Source organism: Blennius ocellaris, assembly GCF_963422515.1.
Source record: "Blennius ocellaris genome assembly, chromosome: 13".
Classification (NCBI taxonomy): domain Eukaryota; kingdom Metazoa; phylum Chordata; class Actinopteri; order Blenniiformes; family Blenniidae; genus Blennius; species Blennius ocellaris.
The window spans coordinates 15,292,956-15,315,636 of record NC_137662.1 but is presented as its reverse complement, the minus strand read 5'-3'; the positions used below and the strand labels follow the sequence as shown (position 1 = coordinate 15,315,636).

Here is a 22,681-nt window from a genome sequence, read left to right as displayed (position 1 = left end):
GTTGTTGTTGTTGACAGTACAAAGATGACAAGATATGTAACTGCAGTGGCCTGAGAGCTCCATCCTTCAACAGAATTAACTCATCTTGTTCTTGCTCTCCGCACACGAGCTTTGCAGCGCTAAGCCCCGCCCCTTTATGTAAAACATCCTCGGTATCCGGAAGCTCTCGATCCCGTGATGTTTCGGCCAGTGTTAGCTTAGCATCGGAATGACTGCCGCGCCGTCCACGAGTTGCCCAAACTAATCCTGCTTGTTTTAATTATCACTTCGTCGCGAATCAGCTCGGCTTCCCGGAGATCCACCATCATGGGGTCGGCGGTGTGGACGGCTGTCGGGATGCCTCCGCTCAGTTAAGCCCCTCCGGAGCTCCCCGGTCAGACTGCCGTGTTTTACCCGGCCGGTCGCCGCTTTAATGTGGATCGATTGACTTCGGCCGCTCCGTCTCGAAACGCCGAGCTTATGGCGGGGTTGGTGTTGGAGCGACTGTCGGATTTCGGGGACTATTCCGGGAATGCCGAGCTCACTGACATCCTGAGCGCGGCGGCGGAGAGCCTGGGGAATGTTCGCCTCAGCCCCAAAGCACAACACATCCATGTCATCCTCCGCAAGCCTGATGTCGGTCTTGTGACTTTTGACAAGTACGAGAGACCTCATCTGGCTCAGCACCAGAAGAGGCTCGAGCTGCGGCTGGCTCGAACAGTGCCTGTCGTTGATGTCTTATACTTGGATTATCATAATAACAACAACAACAACAACAGAGGGACTGCAGTCGTCGCAGTGGTTTTTGAGAATGGAAAAGCTGAGTTCTGGAGATTCCAGGAGTGCAAATCTGGATGGCATCTGCTGCAATCATCAGACCTGTGCAACAGCCCCCGAGCCAGAGTGGTGTCTGTCTGTGTTTGCACTAATCTGATCATCTGGTGTGAGGAGCGGCCGCCCTCGGAGAGCTCCACCAGGAGCAAGCTGACGTACTGTGTCTGCAGACGAGACTTCGAGGTGGAGGAGGGGGCGGTCATCCTGGGAGGGGTGAAGATCGCCCTCCACAACAATCCCAGATTCACCGTCCTCGGTTCAGGTGAATGTGTCCATCTTCTCCCTGACCTGAGAGTGAAGCCGCTGTCAAGCGTCTCCAAGTTTTTCCTCTCCTGGTCCCCCCGGCAGGACTCCTTCACGGTCAGCTCCACGTGTAAAAACACTCCCCTGAAAAGGTTTTCAGCGAAAGAGTCTGACTTCAAGAAACTGGTGACCGATTGTTTGGGATGTTTATCAGCTCTGGAGCCGCCTGAGATCTACAGCGTCGCTCCTACAGCCTGTGGAGGCCTGCTTCTGTTGCTCAGTACAGGCTGGCTGTGTCTGCTGCACAAAGAGGGGATTTTGCGACACGTGTACAAACTGGAAGACAAATATTTGGTGAAATGTGGAAATCACACCAGCCTGTGTTTGTATGGGGACATCTTGGCATTGCTGGCAGGACAAAATCTGCACATCATCGACTTGAACTGTGGCAGAGAGCTGGAAAAGACTGTGTTGAAGAGAGGGGGGCTGTTGTATCCAAACCGAGCTGACAAATGGACGCCTTACCTGCTCTCAGACACTGGACTTTTTATATTGGTCAACAAGGAGACGGACTTCAATGATTTCAGTCCAAAGTTGAGAGCTTCTGGTGTCAGTGCAGCAGAAGGCGTTCATCCTGGAGCCCTCCTGGTCGAGGCCGTCTTTGAAGAGGCTTGTTCTTATTACCAGCAGAGGAGTATTAGCAGCACCCAGCTCACAGTGGACACGCTGAAGAAGGGAGGCAGGTTCCAGGCCCCCATCTCTTTAGCCTCCATCCTGAGGGTCTACCTCAGCACACGGCTGAGGCAGAAGGAAGGAGAATTGTCCCAGAATGGCGAAGGAGGACTTCTTGTCGGGCAGGAGAAACTAATGGGCTCCCTGGAGCCTGAGCTCAATGCTCTTGTGTCCCTGGAGGAGGTGAAGGGGAGGTTGGTGAGGGGAAGTGACAAAGAGGTGGGGGTGATGTGTGAGAATCTGGTGGAGAAAGAAGTAGAGCGGCTTCTGTCATCTTCTGAGCTGGATAAAGAAGCTCTGCTCTACCTCAACTCCATCTTCAGCCTGTTCCCCGCCGAGGCGTGGAGGGCAACGCAAGCTGCTCTCCAGCTGCATTCCAATGGGGATAGCCGCCTGTGCAGCAACGCTCCCCAAGACTTGTGGAAAACCGTCCTCGGTCCCGCCTCCAGCGCCTCGGCCGTCGCAAACGGCGGTCCGAAACACAACCGCACCCTCAAAGGTGATCACGTCGCCAACTGCAAAACCAAACCCGCAAGCCGCACTCCCTCAACACCTCTGCCGGTGTTCGAGCTCCTCTGCCAGTCAGTCTTTCACTTCCAGCCAGCCTGGCTTCCAGGATTCCTGGAGCTGGCCCAGCAGCAGCAGGGCTCCGGGGGCCTGGGCCTCAGCCTGGCCACGTCTTCATGGAGCTTTTCCAGCGGAAGGGGGGCGGGGGGCGTGGAGAACAACGTGCCGCTCTATAAACGCGCACTTTGCACCTTGTCCAGCTTAAGCCCAGACAGAGATCAGCAGCAGGACTTGGAGGTGGAGGTGCTGCTGGTCAGCGGGCGGCCCAACGCCATCCTGCAGGCGCTGAGGATCCTCATGAGCAAGCGGCGGTGGGAGCGGGTCACTCAGGTGGCCCACAAGTTCTGCAAGCAGAGCCCGTTGCTCAACAAGGAGATCTTCACCACTCTGCTGTGTGAGGTGGCTCAACACCGAGACCTGGACCCTTACCTGGACCTGCTGTGGGACCTCTGCCCAGAGGACTTCACTGTGACCACCATCCTCAACCTGGTCCTGAAGAACCTCCCCTGTCCCGGCGGCCCCTCCCGCGCCTCCTTCCCCACGCCGAGCACGGAGTCCTCGTCTCCCGCTCCGTTCGCCGACTCCCACAGCAGCCAGCCGACCGTCGGGCTGCTGAAGCCGCTGCTCAGGAAAGTGCTCCAGAGGGAGACCAAGCCGAGCCAGCACTACGCCGACATCCTCCAGTCGCCCTCGTTCCCTCCCCCAGCTCTCCCACGCCAGCCGCTGGATCAGCCCGGCACGGCTTCGCATCACGCCGCGGACGCGGCTCCTCTCACGCGATCGCCCGAGCACACAAACATACAAACGGCCAGGGCGGCGCAGCCGGCCAACCCGGTCTGAGTTTTAGAACGATCAACCAAATCTTTTCTCACCTGACCAAAGTCTGTGCTGACAATCCTAATAAAACAGAATAATATCAGTATGCAAGCAGTATTTCCAGTTTGATGCAGGTATTTGTCGAGTCACTGGAATTGTTAGTTGTATTGTGACTCCTAATGAAAATGAAATGACTACTGAAGATCCTGAGTGTAAATACTGGAGGTGATTTTAAGTCTTACTGTGTAAATACTGTATATGGAATGTTATTTATCCTTTAGGCCTTAATTGCATGTGAATGTTCTCGTTCCTTAACAACACAAACATATGATTAATCGTATTAATATATTGTTAACACAAGTGCTCGGATACAAACGATACCGCCAACCTCTGTTGTGTCGTTCCAAGTGGTTTTGAAATGAGGCCTTTTCTAATTGTAGCCAGATTGAGCTGCCTTTCATTTGCTGGAGTGTGTGTTCATACAGTGTTTATTTTGTTATGTATGTGTTTGTTTTAAGCGAGGTGTGTTTGTGGATAAGGAGGAGGTTGGGTGTTCAATCACTGACTTTTACTTTCACATTCGAACACAGCAAATGTGCCTAAACAACAATCTGGTTTTATTGGTTCACCTTTCTCCCCATGTCCTCTCAACCAACGGTCAGCCTGTCGAGCTGCTTCTGCTTCTTCTTTTTTTTTTTATTCCATTTTGTTGCCTATCTTTCCCTCCTCGACTCCCATCTTGTCCCTTCCGCTCCACTCACAAGACATTCCTAACGGAGTAATCCGTAAAAGTGACCCACAGTACAAGTTTTAATTCAGTTTCTGTGGTAATTCTGTTAGGAATTAAGTGTGTGTGGGACATATGACCAACGCAGCCGTCCCACTGCATTCCACGTACGTCTTCCTTCATGCACCCAACGAGCCTTAATGTCATTAGAGATGATAGGCCGTCTGTTCTCTTGCCCCTGCACTTTAGTACCACACCAGTCAGTATTGTTTGTCCTTCTAAATAAGTTGCCTTAAACAAAAGTTCTGTTTATGTATCCAGGTTGTCTGTTTTAACTTGCTTTACTTAAAAGAAAGTATGTTGTTGTACATAAGTGTTGCCTGTTTATTATGGAGAGGACTTGAGAGACTTGTAATAACTCGTGGTCCGAAGAAATTCAAACGTGTATTTCAGTGTTCGGTGACAATCGGCTTCAAACGGTGCAGAATGCTCCGAGTGCCTCTCACAGACTTGCTTCAATTTGCAGTGCAGTGTCACATTTCTGCTGTGCCTCTTTCGCTTCACTTGTATTCTGGAGAGAAGAAGAAGAAGAGAAAAAAAAAAAAACTGGAGCTGGATCAGGGGATCCATTTTGAAGAATGTAAATCAGTGTTGTTGTTTCTTTTCCATCGTTAAGAGCATCGTTTTAGTTTTCAAGCATGACTAAGTCTGTGTGACTGATTTGGGTTCAGCGCCATCAGTTTCACTGTGCGATTCACATGTTTCTGCCTCTCTGGGAACTCCCAAGCCTTCCTCACAGAGGCAGTTCATCGTCATGTCATCACTGCTCGGGTGTTGAATATTAATCTGCCTTAAAACCTCTGGTTGCTGTTATCACATAGGAATCTGTCTTTGCTCGACAAGGGTTTTATATTGACAATGTAACTTTATTTACTTTTGGCTCAACTCAATTTTAGGCAATCTTTGAAGATGAACGTGTATTTATGAAGAGAAGTGTGATATTAAACGAGATCTGAGATCACTTTGCGTTGTTATTCTGAGTTTTCACCTTTCGATTGATGTTTCACATTTGTATTGCAACACGTGATCGCACCTTGACGGCTTCCCTGTGTCGACTTCCTCTTTCAGATGTCGTTGTGCTCTTACGTTCATCTATTTATAGACGGTGAATAATAGGCTTACCCACCTGCTCATTTTTAACAGCTCTTCCATACACGCACAGCTGCTGGCTCACTGTTTCCATTGATTAGATTAGATCAGGCTATTATTTAACGATCCACTATTAAGAAGGAGACTATTTATTAATCCACATGGGTAGGTTCAGTCATCACAGCAGCAGTTTCACATTGCACAAAATAGTTAAGACAGCATGCTTACACACAGAGAAATGGACCATGTATTAACATTGTGTAATTAAATAAATATATATGCATATATACACAGAAATATAAGAAATCAAAATGGGGGAAATTACACAATGCAGCAGTAGCAGGCAAACATGTTTTAACAACTTTTTACCACTTAATGTTCTATTACTTTGACCTGAACATTTGTTGAGCTTTTGGGGCCTTTCTGTGTTAAGTTTGCGTGGGATTTCTCTGTGCCACTCTCTCTCTGTTTTTACTGCCATGCAGTGGTGACCAGTCCTGTTTTTACTGATAGCGAGCTGGGATCAGCTCCATCCCTCCAAAAAACAACAACACATGAATACATTTTGGGGAAAAAAGTGGATTGATGGTCTTATAACTCAAAGGCAGACGGTTGTAACAGGCTGTCATGCCCGTGGAGTGGCAAAGAAGCCTGCAGAACCCGACATGCATCATTGTTTTCTTTCACTGTAACTCCACCTCAGTTTTTCTCTTTTCTCAGATTGATTTTCCTGCATCCAGCGTATCTAATTACAAGGCTTTGAGCCATGCTGATGCTGTAATGCCATTGATTCTCTTGTTGCAATTATAACCAGCATCCTGTAAACAGTAATGCGTCTGAAGAGGTGCTGGCTGGCCCTACAGTCCTCCACTTGCCTTTGGAACAGCTGTGAGGAGTCGCTGCACTTTAAATGATACTTCATACCAGACACAATTGTGTTATACACCACCGTGTGGAGAAAAAGTTTAACACCGTGAACCTTTATAAAACATGTTCAATTAATCAATAATCTTTTTTTTTTTTTTTTAATGTGAAGACATTTTGGAATTTCATGCAACTGGATGCCGCAATAAGTGCTGCTTTGAGTATGGGCGGGGGGGGACTTGTCCGAACTGAAGACAACAGTTTATAATCTGTGTAATGAGGGGGGTGATGGCAGCAGCATTTGTTTTGAGTAGAGCGGTGGGAATGGGGTCCAATGCACAGGTGGATGTTGTGTGTGGGATGTGTGACATGTTGAGTGAGGATAAGCGAGTCAAGTGTCTGCAGGAATTCTATGTTGTAATGGTGGGCAGTAGAGTCCACACTGGATGTTGAAAGTCTCCAAGAATGATGACGCTTGCAGGGGTTGCACACATGGTGGTTAGCAGCTCACTCCAGCTTCTTCTTTCCTTCTCCAGCAGGAAATGCTTCATTTGCAGAATAACCTTTCGGGATGGTACCATGTTTCATGAGACATGTAAAGTTTCTTGTCCAGGATACGATCATGGGCTTACACATGTTTTATTTGTCAGAGTTTGCATTCAGGAGCTCCACGTTCATTGCTTTAGAGGGGACGTCTTTGTAGCGGATGGAGGAGAAGTGTGAAATCCACCCCAGGTTTTCTGTTCTATCCAGTCGGTGCCTCGTCCAGCGTTGGGTTTTTAATCCTACTGGTGGCGCAGCTCTGATGACGCATCAGATCCCACTCTGGCTTAGCTTTGGTCCGGCAACGATTTTGGGCTGGCTTTGGTACCTGTTGGTGGAAATCCAAAGAGCTAGTGCTAAATCCGCCTCAGCCCCGAATGTTTACCTTTTTTTCTTTTCGGTGGAAAATTCGTTCGGAGGGTGACATCAGGAGGCGACCTCAGGGGGCCCCGTTCTGGAAGATACATTTGGGTTACTGCTTGGATTTGTGGGTGTTTTCTCTTCTTTTCCAAGTGCCTCCTTCTTCTCTTTATCTGTGGGTTCCTGTTCTGTCTTCTCTTTTGCTTAAACCCCCGGGTGCCATTGTTCTGGTGTCTTATTTCTCTCTGGTGTCTCTTCTTTGCCGGGGGGACGCGGTTCTTTTTCCTGTGCTGTGGCAGCTGGACATTATGGAGCACCGGGGCGCCAGCCTCCCTGAGAGCAGGAACAAGAAGAAAAAAAATTATAAAGTACAATAATATAAAAGTATAATAACGTTGAAATTTGTTTATGCTAACAAACTAACAATGCGACTGATGTGCGATTTAAAAGTTTGGCAGAAAAGCTGCAGGTGTGGTTCAACTTTCTCCATTGTAGTTATATTTAAATGAACACAAACAAATGGGTTTCTTTCAAAGCATTCCAAAATGCTTTAAAAGATAGTCATGTGTCGTTTGAACGTATCCCTGATATACCTTTTGTTTTTCCTAATATCAGACTAACCATAATTTCAAGTAAGCCAACGTCAAAACAAATCCATGTTCTAATAGGAATATAGAAGCATCTTCTTGTATTTGTTTACAAGTATGTTAATAAAAGTCATCTTAATAGGTGCTCTCTATTCAATGCCTGTTTAAATTTACAATAATTTTCATCCATCTCTCTCAATCTGAACAAGATTGCTGTCATGTGGTTTACAAACACGCTGTATTTAAATAAAGTAAACATTGGCTGGAATGAAAAAAAAAGAAAAGTCCCACCAAAGCCCTTTATCACCACCCGCCACTGCCCAGGTGGTTGCTGGGAACAGACACATCAAAAATGGTCACAAGCAGTCACCCATTGTCATGTAGTTATGTATTATTGTGTACACATAAGAGTGAAAATGGCTTCACTTGCCAGACAAGTGCACTACTACTTACAGGTCGATATCTGAGTTCTTCATCCTCCTGTAGTACTTGGCGAGTTTGATCGAAAAGATGATGCCAGGGATGAAAAAGATCATGCACCAGCCCAGACTGAACCAGAAGGCATTCTGAGGAGAGAAGAGGACAATCGCAAAATTGTTCTATATACTCTAAGAACCCTCAGTACCCTTAGTTCTACAGTATTGGGGGTTATGTATGAAACAGGACACTAAACATGTCTTACTTAGACATATTTTGGTGTATGTTTAATACTGTCACTTGCAGCTCATGTTTCAGATAGTTTGTCCTATTTTTTTTGTCTGTTTTTTACATTTATTAATGGGGTGCACAACAAGTAATCAAAGTAAATACTTTAGCAAAAAATGTGCTGTTTTTGCTAAAGTATTTACTTTGATTACTTGTTGTGTTTTTTTTTAAAGATAAATACTATATTGCTCAGTGCAAATATTTGCTCAGCTATCCAAATCATCTCATTCTAATTCCAATGACTTTCATGGCTGCAGGTCTATAAAATCAAGCACCTTGGCCTGCAGACCATTTCTGCAAACATGTGTGAAGGCGCTCAGGAGCTCAGTGAATTCCAGTGTGGCACAATGATAGGATGCCACCTAAGAACTCCAGTTGGTTAATTGTTCTCACAACTGACTTTCAGTCTCATGACATGACAAAGTGGAAGTGATTGGGAATCACAGCTACGAAGTGGTAGGGCACAGAAAATCCCGGAGCGGGGCCAGTGGATGCTGAGGCTTATAATGTGCAGAGGTCGCCAGCTTTCTGGAGCGAGCGAATACTTTTGGCACACCATTTGACAAAGATGGGTTTTCCAAGTTGTCCTTTTGTCTAAAGCTACTTTCCGTCCTAAAATAATGTCCCAAATGCCTCTGAGTTGTAACAAAACAATAAGACAGCAGGTTTCTTCTCATCCTTACCAGAGACTCCACTATATACGAGCAAAGGACGATCTCGACCGAGTCCACGGCTTCGGCCATCGGCCCACAGCGGCCCACCTGCTGTGTGAGCTGAGAAAAGAACACACGGATCAGAAACAATGCAAAGAAACCTCACATGTATGTTTACAATTTGCAAACTTGAGACGTGAACTTACAGTGTGAAGGGCCCAGTCTGCATAAGAAGTGAAGTACTCCAGCTGACAGTCCAAGAACTTTCTGCTTTCCTGCAATTACAAGAGAGAAGAGAGTAAATTCTGGGCATTCTGGAGTCACGAGGAATTCAGAGGAAGCCAAACTGTCTCCGAGACAAATCTGGCTTCAATCCTCTGAGTTTTTCCATAAATCACTGCGGCAGCAACACGATGAGACAAGACGAGGGGATGTTTTCATATAGCGCATTACAAACTCGAATGTCAATTTAAATCTTAAAACTGTTGAAACTTTGTTGTACTTTTAACACAGTGCTCTTTTTGTATCCAAGGCTTTTCATCTGGGAAACAAAGTTTATGTAGTATATGCTCTGTGAGTGAGACACAGTCCTGATGCCATAAATGCTCAATTGAGAGGCAAATATCAGTATTTGGCTGAAAATACTCCTTCGTTAATCCTTAACTCTGTTACAAACGTGCGTATAATATTCAGTGAAAGGCGGGTAATTGAAGTGAATGCTTCATTTAAATGTAGCGGATTTAAAGTCTGAATTTTTTGTCAGTGTTGCCACATTGAAGCACAAAGTGTTTAATTGATTTCACTGCATGTGTAGTTTTAACTATTTTTCATTTGTTTTTAAACCCTCCTCTAGTACTGATTGAAATAATCAGTTCTTCTACACTATTTGTTTTTTGTCTTTTTTTGGGGGGGGTTACGAGGCTGCCAACAAGCACCCTAGTACTAAGTGAGGCACAGCCGCCGGCCCCGCGGGCCAAACGACTGACAGACCTCAGGCATTAACAGACCACATGGAGCACTGTTACTGCTCGCTCATGTGACTCGTGGCTCTACTCACGGTTTTCACGATCTGTGTTGTGCTTGTGTTGAGAAAGTCTTGTGCTGCTTCCACGCTGTCCAGCACCTCCCACAACGCTTCCTGAAGGAGTCACACACACACACACACACACATGGGGTGAGGGGACATAAGAGGGGAAAGATCTCCAGCCAGAGCAGCTCCAGATATCAGACTGGGGTACTCACGATAAAATTATTTCGAATGGATTCAAAGTGGATGATCGTTTGGTTGAGCATTTCCTGTGGGAGAAAACAGAGTTCAGAGGGATTGACAACCAAGTGTATGAAATGAAATGAAAACCTGAACAAGGAGCTTAAAAGAAATGGCTGAAAGAACCAGGCAGGCACAGACCTGCTGTGGGTTGCTGATCAGTTCTATGTCATCTTGTATTTGCCGCAGGTCATTGGCCTGACTTCGTAGTTCTTCTTGGATACCGACGTCTGCCTGGAAAACCAATCACAAATACATTCAAGTAAAGGAGCAAAGTGTAAAATGTTAATGAATGGAGATATAGATTGCCGTTACTCACTTGAGCTGCGGCAAGCCTGTCGAGCTCATTGGCTGTTACGATCAGACTGTCGCTGGAGAACTCGGCACTTGCAAATGATAGAAAATGACTATATGCTGTGCATTTGTCTGTATCATCACAAAAGACATTAACACTGATCACAGGCGTGGAGTCAAAGTCTTCAGCCATGAAGGCGACGCTCGTGAGCAAGTATTCAACTTCCGCGTTGAGGAGGACGAGTGAGGACAGAGAGATGGCTGTGTTCTCAAAGTCCTCCTTGATCTCCTCGGTGTACTGTGAGAAGAGATGACAGAGGAAAAACACACATGTTGACTTGGCTGGGAACAGCAGAGCGTTACCAAACAGATGGTAAGTTTGGAGATTGTTTTTTTGTTTTTTTTTCTTGAAATCAGTTTCGGGGCAGCGAAACTAACCTTTGACACATTGAGCTGCTCTTCGAGGTCGATGAGTTCATGCAGGTGCAGCGTCGTCCACAGAGAGTTGTTCTTCTCACAGTCTCTGGAAAAATGTAAAATCAACAACAGATGTAACAGAGTCTAACTTAAACGTGCTTTACGGATCACACTAACTTTAATGAATGAACAAATAAAAGGCATTTTGTTTGGATTTATCAAATAATTCTACAGAAGAATCTGCCAAATGTGTTGGTGTTATGATTCTGTCAACCTGAGATCCACTATTAAGAAGGAGAATAAATAATACAAATATTAAATAGGAAAAGCGTCTGGTCATATCTTGGAACAGACTGTGTGATGAAACAAACTACGTGACATGAAGTGACCTTGCATTTGGATGAAAGGTGAAAGAGTATTACATACCTGTAGATGCTCGAGACACTTAACTTGGTTTTCAGTCCCAAATTTGGACCTGAATCCAACTCTGGAATTAAACCTGGAGTGTCTAAAAACTGTGGACAGAAGAGACACAGTATTTCTAACAAGTTTCTCGTCATTCAATATGTATGTGGAGACACACTGATATATCTGATTTTTACATTCCTAAATACACAACTATATAAAGTCGTAAATACCTCGAGCAATTGTCCGTTGCTCCAGGGCCTGCACAGGAGAGTGTAAACATTCCCACCGAGCAGAAACAGAATCAACACTGCGATCATGAACACCCAGGCGAAGAGGAAGCTGAAACCTGCTCCCCTGTAAACATTTCAAGGTCAAAGGTCAGGCAACGACTCTGGAGGTGAGATACTTTGAAGCGATATAAACCGACATCAACGCAATACACTCACATCATCAGGAAGGTGCCTCCACAGTTGGATGCACCCGAGCGCTTCGTGGGGTCTGCATTAGGGCTGAGGCCCGGAGGGCCCAGGACCAGACCCAGAAAGTAACAAACCACCACCAGTAAGACCACGGTGCACAGCGCCACGGACACTGCCCATCTGGAAAAGTATACAAACATGATGACTGATTTGTGCTTTTTATAAATGGTAATTTAGGACCATTTAGTACTTTTCAAGGTTATACCTGATTTTCTCAGCTTTCTCGGCGTGCGGCAAGACATTGTTGATTTCTGTTTGTGCCGTTTCCACATACTGTGACGCGTTTTTGGTGAGAGTGGAAAGAGGACTGTCACTGCTAATCCTGGAGATCTGTGATTTTATGTCAGCAAGCATCTGGATGCTCTCTGAGGGTTCACAAGCAAAGAAAGGTTTTTTTTTAAATTATTATTATTATTATCATTTAGCTTGTTGATAAAAAAAAGAAAAATCAACTAATTTACTGAATCAAGACAGTTTTTGACAACAGAATTAGATTTACTCACTCTGAACTATATCCTTGGTATCGTCGGTCACCGTCTGAGGGATGCGTTGGAAATAATCCTCCACCTGAGATATAAAGTATGTTGAATTTTAGATTTTGTTAATTTGTGTTCATTTGCTGTCAGGCAAAGAGATTTTTTTTCTAATTTGTGTCACCGATCAGCACAGCCACAGTGAAGAAAAGATACATTCTTCACATTTTATTACATTATCTTTGGTCAAAACCACTTTTCTTTATATGTGTCCACTGACACAGACAAGTTAACAAATACTGCCATTATATTACGAAGATTGGTGAGTTCATTGATCAATCACAAGTTACTCACCTCACGGACTCTGGAATTCAGATCAATGTAGACAACCTCCTCCACCGCGTACTGAAGCTCATAGAAGCCACCAATCTATAGAAGTAACAAGACACACGCAGACATTAGTTCCTAAAAAGAACAGAAGAGGGCAGCAAAGTGCAGTAAAAGAAGCACTTTATTTTAATCACAGTGGAGTCACAATATCATGGCGAAACAGAAAAATTCAGAGGACTGAAGGCTTTCTCATTATCTCATTCTCATTGTAATAATGGTGAAAATACAGTCCATGTAGGGAGGAGGAGAAGGAGGAAGGGAGGACAGTCTGCATGTGTCAGAGGAGTGTAGGAGGAATACAGAAGAGCAGGTGGGAGGAGGACAAATCACAAATCAGCTATCCAGACAAAGCTAAAATTGAAGCGTTAATATCATTTCACAATGTCAGCCTGCGTCACTTTGTTTTCCTAAATGGCTTTTCCTCTTTCATCACAGTGAAAACTCCAACAGCACTGACAATTTTTCTGTGCTTTGTTGATTTGCTTAAATCATACTTTTTTGGCATCAATGCGATGCAGTTATCAGCATTGTCACCAGCAATGACACATTCAAGCCTCCTATATAATATAAAAGAGTCTTTCTGTTCTAGTTGTTTCAATGTTAAGGCGTCTTCTTAGCTGTAAGAGGGTTAGGCTGTAGGAGTGAGTGTTCGTAGGTAATTGTTCCCCTGTGTTAGCTGTGCAATGGATTAACAATCTGATTCAGGTTTGTACTGTGGTTTGTGCTCTGTCAGTCAGAATAACCTTTGGCACACTGCAGCCTTGCCCTTCCCTTGTTTAGACAATTAATAGAACTCATTCATCCAGACAAGAGAAAAACACAGAGAAAGCAATGAGTGCTTACTGTAATGGCGGGTTCCACGTCCAGTTTATCCAGCTGCGGTTCTAGGTACTCGCAGCCAATACAGTTTGGCTTAGACAAGGTCTGATGGATGCGGTCGCTCACAGCCTTGACATTGGACTGGAGAATCTCCATATTATACTGCAGCTCCTCCATCGATGACTCCATTGTCTTCATTGTATTGTTGATGAGAATGGCCTCTGATCATAGAAATAAAAACACATACGTTTTAGAAAAGTGTTATCTATATCTATATAGTGCACTCTGTATTGTCGACATCTCAGTGTGAAGCAATGAATTGGTTTTTGATATATAAGCAGAGTTTATAGACTTTAGTAACAATTAAAATATTGTTCGTATTGTTCTTGGTTTTATAAGGAATCATTAATCAACCCCGTGATTTTGTTTAACAGACCATGAGCTGCTGTTTGTCGTCGTTGACATTTTGGGTCATTTTTGAAATGTCAAGGTTGTCGGGTTGATCACTTATTTTTCAATGTTCATATATCCTGAACAATGACAATGACAACCAAACTGCTCTCAGTGCAGGTTGAGTTTTGCATGAGAGCTGTCACCATTGGTGTGTGAATGGGTGAATGTGACTAAAAGTGTAAAACACTTTGAGAATATGTTGGAATATTTTAATTATCTTTCTATTCCTACGTCATAATTTGAGGAATGTCCCTAAGAAAGCTGTCGAGACCTTCCCATTTGTACACTTGGCCTATATAAATCACTGGAAAATTACTCAACGTGATTTATCAAGATATTCCCATTCGTCAAGATAAGCTGCTTTGCGTCGTTTTATACTATAGCGGTGTTTGCTGTAGCCATGCCCAGTATTCCTTTGCAGAAGGATGGTGCCACATTCACACACCAATGGAGACTGTGGCCATGCAAGGCGGGGTCACTCCAATGGGACCAAAAAAAGGCCTATTTCTGTAAATATTTGGCAAGAATGAAACTTTTCAAGCACATCAGATCTAATTCTAAATGTGTCAAGGCCAGGTTGAGATGTTGCATAGCAGCACAGTGCACTGAAAGGCAAACTTGTGTGGTGATATTCCCATAAAATATGTGCACAAGCATCCACAAGTTCACACTGCATCGAGACAGAGCATGCAGGCAAATTGTACCTTGGGAGAGAAGTCTAACTGAGTCCAGCGCTGGATTCATGGTTCCACTGAACTGCTTTTGGATCTCTGTTCCCAGCTGTTGTCCGATATCTAAAGCATACAGACACATTGAAAAGTCAAACCATCCACCAGAGCTTCTTCTGCTTTTGTATGATACATTTCTTTTTCTTACCATTGAAGTTTCCAGTGACCTCATCTACTGTTTTGTGGCTCTCATTCACCACAAAGTCAATTTGCTGGAGAGAGGCAGAGCAAAAACAAACATTTCAAAGTGTGTACATAAGATATGGGCTGAGACACAGCAGGCAGCAGGATGCGTTATCCTATGAGGTAATCATACATGGCGGCGCTTATAACCGCAGAACAACAAACAGGAGATTTATCTCTCTTTCCTTATAACCTTTTTCACGCTATCAAGTGCCTTGGTCTAGATTTGAGCAGAATACGGTCAATAATCGGTGAACGGTTGAGGTCTGTTTGCACCTCACACAAAACCTGTCACAGCATAATGTGGCTAATCTTGAGCATAAAATAACATTATTTAAAAATTTCAATAACAAGGTCAAGCGAAATTACTAAAGAAATGATAAACGCTGCCATATTGAGGCCACTTGACTGAAAGCATTCATATAATTCCAAACTTATATGAACAGAGCTTTTTCTCTTGCCTGAGGCACAGTGTCGAGGAAGGTGTTGACGTTGTCGACGATGTTGCGGAGCTCCGCCGGACTCTTGTCCACACTCATTCTGAGATTTTCATTACTCGTGAACATGCAAACGTTTCCAGCCCTGAAGATAAAAAAAAAAAACACACATAAAAGGCTCATCTAAACTTGTGTCATGAACATAATATTGATCTGTGAGTGATGCACACGGGGAGCGAGCCATGCATATTCAAGCTATCTTTCCTCAAACGCACGCGTACACAAGCACAAAGGGACACTCACAGGATGATACTTGTAGTGACGAACAAGCTACAGTAAAGAGCTCTCCTGCGGCAGTTAGTGGAGGACGTCTGCTTCTGATACATCTTCCCGCCACATTTGCCGTAGCAGCGACAGCAGGCCAGGAAGAAGCCAACTATGGGCATCAGAACGATGTACAAAACGGCGATGGCTATGCACACCAAGAAGCCTACTTCGTAGATTAGGACCTGGCAGAGAGTGCACAAAGAAAATGACACGTATTACAACTATAAGGGCACAAATATCAATTTGAGAACACAATAAACTGCTGTGGCTTGTTATGACGTAAAAAAAAAAAAAAGCAGGGACATCGCTGAACTGTAGTTTTACTTTACAATGGTGACAGCCCACAATCCCAGTGGATGAAAGGGTCACTTTAATGGACTGGAGTATATACATAGAATGATGCTTTATCGTTAAACACTCTCAGATTACCAGCTTGAGGGACTCTGAGGAGGGCGTAACTGGGGGTTGTTTTATTTTTGTGTTGTTATTGGTTTTTTAATAAGTTCCCACGTTCCCACAGATAAAAGTTCATAAAATAATGAATGTGATCTTCATTCACTTACGTCATTGATGATATCTTTACTTGACCACAAGCGATCATATTGCTTGACAACTTGAAGCATCAAATCTACAAACACAAGACAGAAAACATTCGTGAGTGTCGTTCTGTGTTTCAGTGATAAATCAGTAAGAGTTGTTTTGTAAATTTATAGGAGAAGCTTTAACTATGAGGTGCACTTGTTCCAGTCCTTGTTGTACAAAAGTCCTGGAAGGAGGACAATGTGTCCTATGCTCCATACAAACATTTTAATCTTTCACAATGTAGGGGTGGAAATCTGACACCTCTGTTCCATTGTTCTATGAGACCTGCATGGCTTTCACGAAATATTAGACTTTTCCATTCAGGAAGTATAACACAAAGTCTGCCATTACTAAAACCTGTTAATCTGGGCGTGATTCACCCGAAATAAAGGTACAGTAAAGTGAGACGAGATTTTGTTCAGGTGCTCTTTCTATGAGACATGTACACAGTTTTCACTGGTATACGTCACATCAGGTGCCACCTGGCCACAATTGGCTCTGTAAGTTTACATTTCGCCTCACTACTTCACATTTCTGCTCTCTTTTACTTCAACATATTGACTTCCTCATAATTCCCGGCCCTAATGTCAAACATGAAGCTTACGACTATCGATCCAGTTGCCTTATTGTATTGTCATAGAGAGATAAAAGGCAGTGTTCAAACAAATCGGTGACACCTATCGAACATTGAGAGCTTCATTCGCTCGTATTATCCATTAAGCAGATCGTAAAACAGCTTACAATGACTTTGCATTAGTTGAAGCCCAGCATGTATTACTGTTTGTTTTTTAGTTTCCCCCAGAAATCGACATAGGGAAGTTGCGAACAAAATACAATGGAACAGTTGCAGCATATTACAGGAACAGACAAAAGAAAAGCAGGTGTCACTCAAGCATGACACAGCAGACGCTGACTTAATAACGGAACAAATTAAAAGCTAAAGATTGACCGGGCAGAATGCAAAAATTCCCATAAAGCTACTCTTTGTTCAATCTCGTCGTTTCCTGCTAACGCCATGAGTAAGAGCATCATGCTTCATCCACAGGTGAGCATGGGATCAGCTTATGATCACAAAGGCAAATTCAGCACATCATAGAGCAAAAAAGCCTCAAAATTTAAATGTGATTTAAATTGCCCGAGATGGCTCTTTTGCATGTACGCAAGAAGTCAGCAGACAGGTGCCACAACTAAGCAGACAAAGTGTTTTTACCAAAAACATGTTGGCAAAGTCATCTTATGAGTGAAGCCACAATGATACTTACCCTGAGGAAAAGGGTTAGGCTGGACTGTGTGGAGGAAGGACTGGACTAGGGCTGTCAAAAAACCCATCCCAGTGTCCTTCGGTGGAGTTTCATGGTAGTGAGGCTGGCTGGGGTCCTGTGGGGTCGCAGACGCGCAGGCGGTCTGCGGAGGCACGGACTGGGCTCGACTGAGCTGCAGGAGCAGAAGCAGCAGCAAAACCACTTCTATAGCACTCCTGCATCCGCCGGCAAAGCCCTGTTTCAGACTCCTCGTATTAACACAAAGCCTCATGTTAACGAGGGACTGAGGCTCGATAGGGAACGGAAGGTTTATGCAGTGATGAACTGACGGCGATGAGTCCTAAAAACAAGAAAAGACACTAAATACAATAGCACATTCATGTGGCACAGAAATGTCTGAATGAAGCAAAGTCACATAGAAACCCACAGGCTGAGTCAGAGAGGGAAAGCAAGAGAGAAGCCACAGCAAAGTTCATAACAGCGTAACAGTGGAAAGAAACTGCTCTGTTGCAGAGGCACAAACGGCATTTCATAAACAGGGAAATCTAAATGTTAGACTGTGAGACAAAACTTTACATCTCTATTTCACACTACACATACCTGAATACATTTTGTAATAGAAATAAAAGATGTTGAGAGTCGAAACTTACAGGAAATGTCGGAAAAACCCAGAATGACACATCAAGTATAGGTATGAGCTGACAAAGCCTTGTTCATAGTGTAAACACCCAGTTGAACTGCGCTGCCTCACATACCTGCATCAACTCTGTTTATCCCAAGCCATGTTTGTCTGACTGGCCAGTGAAGCATTAATGAGGACCGACTGAAACTGTCAACTCCCTCCATGAATACTGTAAATAATATTGCCAGTTTATGCTCTTTACATGGAGCAGCACTCCCGCTCAACACCGTAATTAAACTGAACACGTGTGCTCCTTGTCGTGCCTCAAAAACATAACTGGCAGATGGAGTTAGTATTTTTAAGAGGCTATATTTAGCCACGTATAACAGTTAAGAGTGACTAACTTAGAAAACGTTTAAATCCATATGCGTAAACGTGTCCATGTGCGTTTGGAAAAAAGTGTTTGCTGCTTTGAAAGTTAGAAGATGAGCAGGTGAGAACAAGGTACATGTTGACAGATCAGAAAAGAACTAAGTTGTGAAAGAAGAAAAAGAAGGTAGGAGTCTTTAGGTGTTTTCTCTAAATCAGCTCACCTTTTTTCTCAGTTGGGCAGTGAAATACAGCACTGTACTATGGTCCTGTTGTAGAGTTCAGTAAGGGGCGTGTGGCTCTCGCAGTAATTTGAGAAGCAACGTGAAAGCTTCTCGTAGACACAATGGGTGTTGTTCCTGCACAATATGGGGGGGGGGGGGGGGGGGGGGGGGAGAAATGATCAGAGGGTGTGTCTTAAAGAGAGATAGTGGAGCTAGGGAGGGAGGGAGGAACATGTGGGATTGAGAGTCTGTAAACATGTTCCCATCAAACTATATTTTCAAAGTGTTCTTCCTGGATTCAGAAATGTGACTGAAAAAATAAGATTGTCACACTTAATATGCTTGTAAAAAATGTGGACAAAATAGTAGAGAACACTGTATTTTTGTTTCAGATCAGGGCTCTGGACTGAGGATGTTGCATCCAGAAAACAAATCCTATATATGTGGGACAATATAGCTGAGAAGGATACACCAGGGGAAGGGAGTTATGAGAGCACAAAGGCATCTTGGGTTTGCCAGGAAATTCTCAAAAATATTTGAGAAAAATAGCATATAATTGGGAACAACCAGGAAATCTAATTTTTCTCCATATCGTCAAAACTTTTGAAAAGAAAATGAAGATATAAAGCCACACTAAATGTAGTGTTGAACTCTTTGACAAATAACAGACACCCAGGGATGAAGTGGAGCCTACTCATATAACCTTCTCTGACCCCCCAGATTGACAAGAAACACAGATGGATTCTTTTATAGACATTATTTGGAGACGGTCTCCAGTCTACAAGGTGATTTTGGGTTACCCAACAACTAACAATCCCTCATTGTAAAGACTGTATGAAAAAGGGTGTTTTCCTTCTTTTGTATCATCAAGTGCATGATCACCTGAGGAGTTTGAAGGGTTTTCGCATCCACCCCAGTTTTTGAAAGTTCAAATATTTTCATGTTTAAAGAATTTTTTTTTTTAATCCCCATTACTTTACAGAGAAAAGGAACTGTAGAAAATACTCACTGTATTGACGTCTTCACTTTTGTGTTTTGGATTGCAATGTATTCGCGAGTTATCATTTATGCTTTAGATCAAAGCACACATCTGCCATTGATGTCATCTGACTTTGACGTGATCTGCCTTTGATGTGATCTGCCTTTGATGTGATCTGCCTACCAGTTCAAGGCAGTGACGCTTTACGGCAGTATAAGCTGCTTTATGGCAGAAGGCAATACCCACATGGAAAGAACCTATATGAGGATATATGCGCATATATGAAACATATAAGTAGTTTATATGCACATATATGACAATATATAGGCTGCATACATGCATATATATGCCACATATAGGCAAAATTTAGGTGCATATATGTGAATATACAGGCCATATAGGTCTCCTGTACTGCTTCTTTATTTACACACACACACATACACACGCACACACACACACACACATATATATATATATATATATATATATATATATATATATATATATATATATATATATATATATATATATATATATATATATATATATATATATTTATTTATTTATTTATTTATTTATATATCTATATTTATATATATACACACATATATATCCCATATCTCACTTTGGCAACTGTCATACATTATCAAGGCAATAACTGAGAACTAACTAAAAAACAATTATGCCAGAAGAACATATATGTGCATATATGCACATATACTATAGGAAAACGGCCAATTTTATATATGTCACATATATTAAAAACCTATATAAATATATATATTTATATAGGTTCTTTCCATGTGGGTAAACACAGTGTGAGCACATGTAGCCAATTTCATGTTAAACAGAGAGAGACGGAGACAGTGAGAGTGAGTTGCGATTTATTGTGTTGCGATTTTTAGTGTGTAGTGAGTGAGATAAGAGTGCAGTGTTTTTTAGTTTCAAGTGAACGCCTCATTGTTTTGCTATCAAAACAATGAGGCGCCTTATGAACGTCGATCAGGCGCGCCGAAGAAGGAGAAGAGCACATCGAGTCTGACATTGAGTTTGAGAGTGATTCTGATGACAATATTGAAGACCACAGCTTTGTTTTGGAAGAGGGGAGAGAGGTGTCCCCCAGACCAGGAGTGCTGACCACATCCCTGTCCTCATCATTCCAGCCTCCACCACAACAGCCAAAGGCAGGATAAAATGTAAACATTTGCCTGCAGGAAAACAAGAAAAGGAAAGACACTCCATGGAAATGCCCTGCCTGTGATGTGCCCCTCTGTGTTGTGTTGGACAGAATCTGTTTTTTTGAGTGGCAGAAAAATGTTTTCTTCAACTGACATTATATGTGTGACCTTTTGTAAATAGTTTTACAAAAACACGAGGCATTGCTTCTATTTCACTGTAAATATCTGTGTATAACTGTTTTTTCAGTCCTGTTTTGATACATTTCTGTTAATTATAGTTTAGATTTACTTCACAAGTAAACTAAATGATTCGTTGAGCATGTCTAGGAATTTTATCATCAATAAATCTATGTTTTTCCCAACCGAATTTGTAGTTTTATGGTGTTTTTAGATCCACTGTGTTATAAATATAAGTATATAAAGTATGCCACACTGAAAACAATACTTCAGAGCTGCATTTATGAGGTTGTCCTGAACAAAATGACACCAAAAAAAGGCAAGGTTGAAGGATTTTATATTTAAGATATAAAGGAAAAATCAATTGTAGTGGAAAAACGGCACCAAATGCTTTAGGCCCAGCAGGGTTCAAGTCGGACTGAGCACAGAAATGGCCCAGTTTAACCCACCAGGGAACTTTTCGTTCGATAAACCGAAAGAGTGGCCCGACCGGAAGCCACAGCAGTTTGAGAGATTCAGCCTCGCTACTCAGCTCAATAAACACGATGGCCAAGTGCAGGTGCGCTGCCATATCTACGCAATGGGACTGGAGGCAGAAAACATCTATAAATCTGCCGTTAAACCCAGAACAAGAAGAAGAAGAAGACACGCGTGTGCACATACACACACACACACACCTATCTAAATGACGCTATACCTCCAGTCAGATTGGAAAAATAAACTACTCACCTCCTTTTCAGTGTCTTTACAGACATTTACACAGAATTGTGTGAATACTGGCTCACTTCTCTTATAGTTTTTATCCAATTTTGATTATTCTAGTACAAATTATTTTCTGCATAATTTAAAGCTATGAAAATAAGATCATTGAATTGGTTGTGTGGTTGCAATTTCACAGCAATATTTTCAAAGCTGCTGATCAGGAAGGTTTTCCATGAACTCAAACATAGATGTAGCGTTCTGGATTCTTTGTAATGTGTTAGCTGACTGAATGACATCCACCTCAGACAGGTCATTATTTTCCAGATTAAATCCTCTGATATTATGATACATTTTTGTGCGTCCTGGTGTGCTTCATATCTCCCTATCACTCTCATGGACAATATCATAAAGTTTGGGGCCATGGCATGTGAAAATATAATTCCTTAAACTTCCTCTTACCAATTGTGCAATGAGCATTACATTTTAAATGTTTCGCCACTTATGGCATGTGCGAATTTTCACGAATGTTTGAGCACATTTAGGCTGTCAAAAATGCAGCAGTAGAATAAAGTAAACTAATGAAGGTAATAATCTCTTGCATTCCAATAGGGTTTCACCAAGCTCGGATCCTAAATATATGTAACAGCGTCTGATAATTGGGATAGGGTGGCAAGTGGGAAAATAAACAGCAATCAACTGTAAAGGTTGCAGACCTCTAATATAATTTTTGTTACATATTGCACTTTACGTTAAAAAATGGAAATCATCAAAATTGTATGTGTATCTTTTTTAGAATCGATTTTAAAAGTACGTCCTGACACAAGTGTATACTTATGTAATATGAACTCGCCTCAGGAGAAAGACACACTGATGACTTGACGAGAGACAAAGTTTTGGATTTTTTTAAGCCCATTATACATTTGTGATCGTATGTTTGTCACACAGAGAAACCTGACAGTTGCAAAGTTTGACTTCTTTTCCAACCAGACTGAAGATACTGATTTACTGCCTGTCAGTAAAACAAACACACGCTTTCTGTTGCACTTAAGGTTTTTGTATACGCTTACTTCACGTTTCTTTGGCTTTCTAATGTGTTCTTGCCTTGTTTTCTTTTTCTGCATGTTATTCTGTTCATATTTGCTGAAGTAAAGC

General features: G+C 42.8%; 2 protein-coding genes across 2 annotated transcripts; one reads left to right on the top strand and one right to left on the bottom strand.

The window, feature by feature from the left end:
• Positions 1 to 326: 326 nt before the first annotated feature.
• Positions 327 to 3,195, top strand: hps6 (HPS6 biogenesis of lysosomal organelles complex 2 subunit 3; the record flags this gene model as incomplete). The annotated part of the gene is made up of 1 exon (XM_080507423.1): positions 327 to 3,195. The coding sequence occupies exon 1, from the start codon at positions 460 to 462 to the stop codon at positions 3,193 to 3,195; it is 2,736 nt and encodes a 911-aa protein (XP_080363549.1). The 5' UTR covers positions 327 to 459.
• A 4,431-nt stretch (positions 3,196 to 7,626) lies between these two features.
• Positions 7,627 to 17,549, bottom strand: prom2 (prominin 2; the record flags this gene model as incomplete). The annotated part of the gene is made up of 22 exons (XM_080507422.1): positions 7,627 to 7,732; positions 7,855 to 7,967; positions 8,790 to 8,879; positions 8,966 to 9,034; positions 9,817 to 9,897; positions 10,002 to 10,055; positions 10,168 to 10,260; positions 10,346 to 10,618; positions 10,759 to 10,843; positions 11,092 to 11,252; positions 11,376 to 11,499; positions 11,592 to 11,744; positions 11,830 to 11,989; positions 12,128 to 12,191; positions 12,452 to 12,526; positions 13,331 to 13,527; positions 14,464 to 14,553; positions 14,636 to 14,699; positions 15,132 to 15,252; positions 15,411 to 15,616; positions 15,998 to 16,062; positions 17,279 to 17,549. The coding sequence occupies 22 exons, from the start codon at positions 17,547 to 17,549 to the stop codon at positions 7,705 to 7,707; spliced, it is 2,637 nt and encodes an 878-aa protein (XP_080363548.1). The 3' UTR covers positions 7,627 to 7,704.
• Positions 17,550 to 22,681: the final 5,132 nt, after the last annotated feature.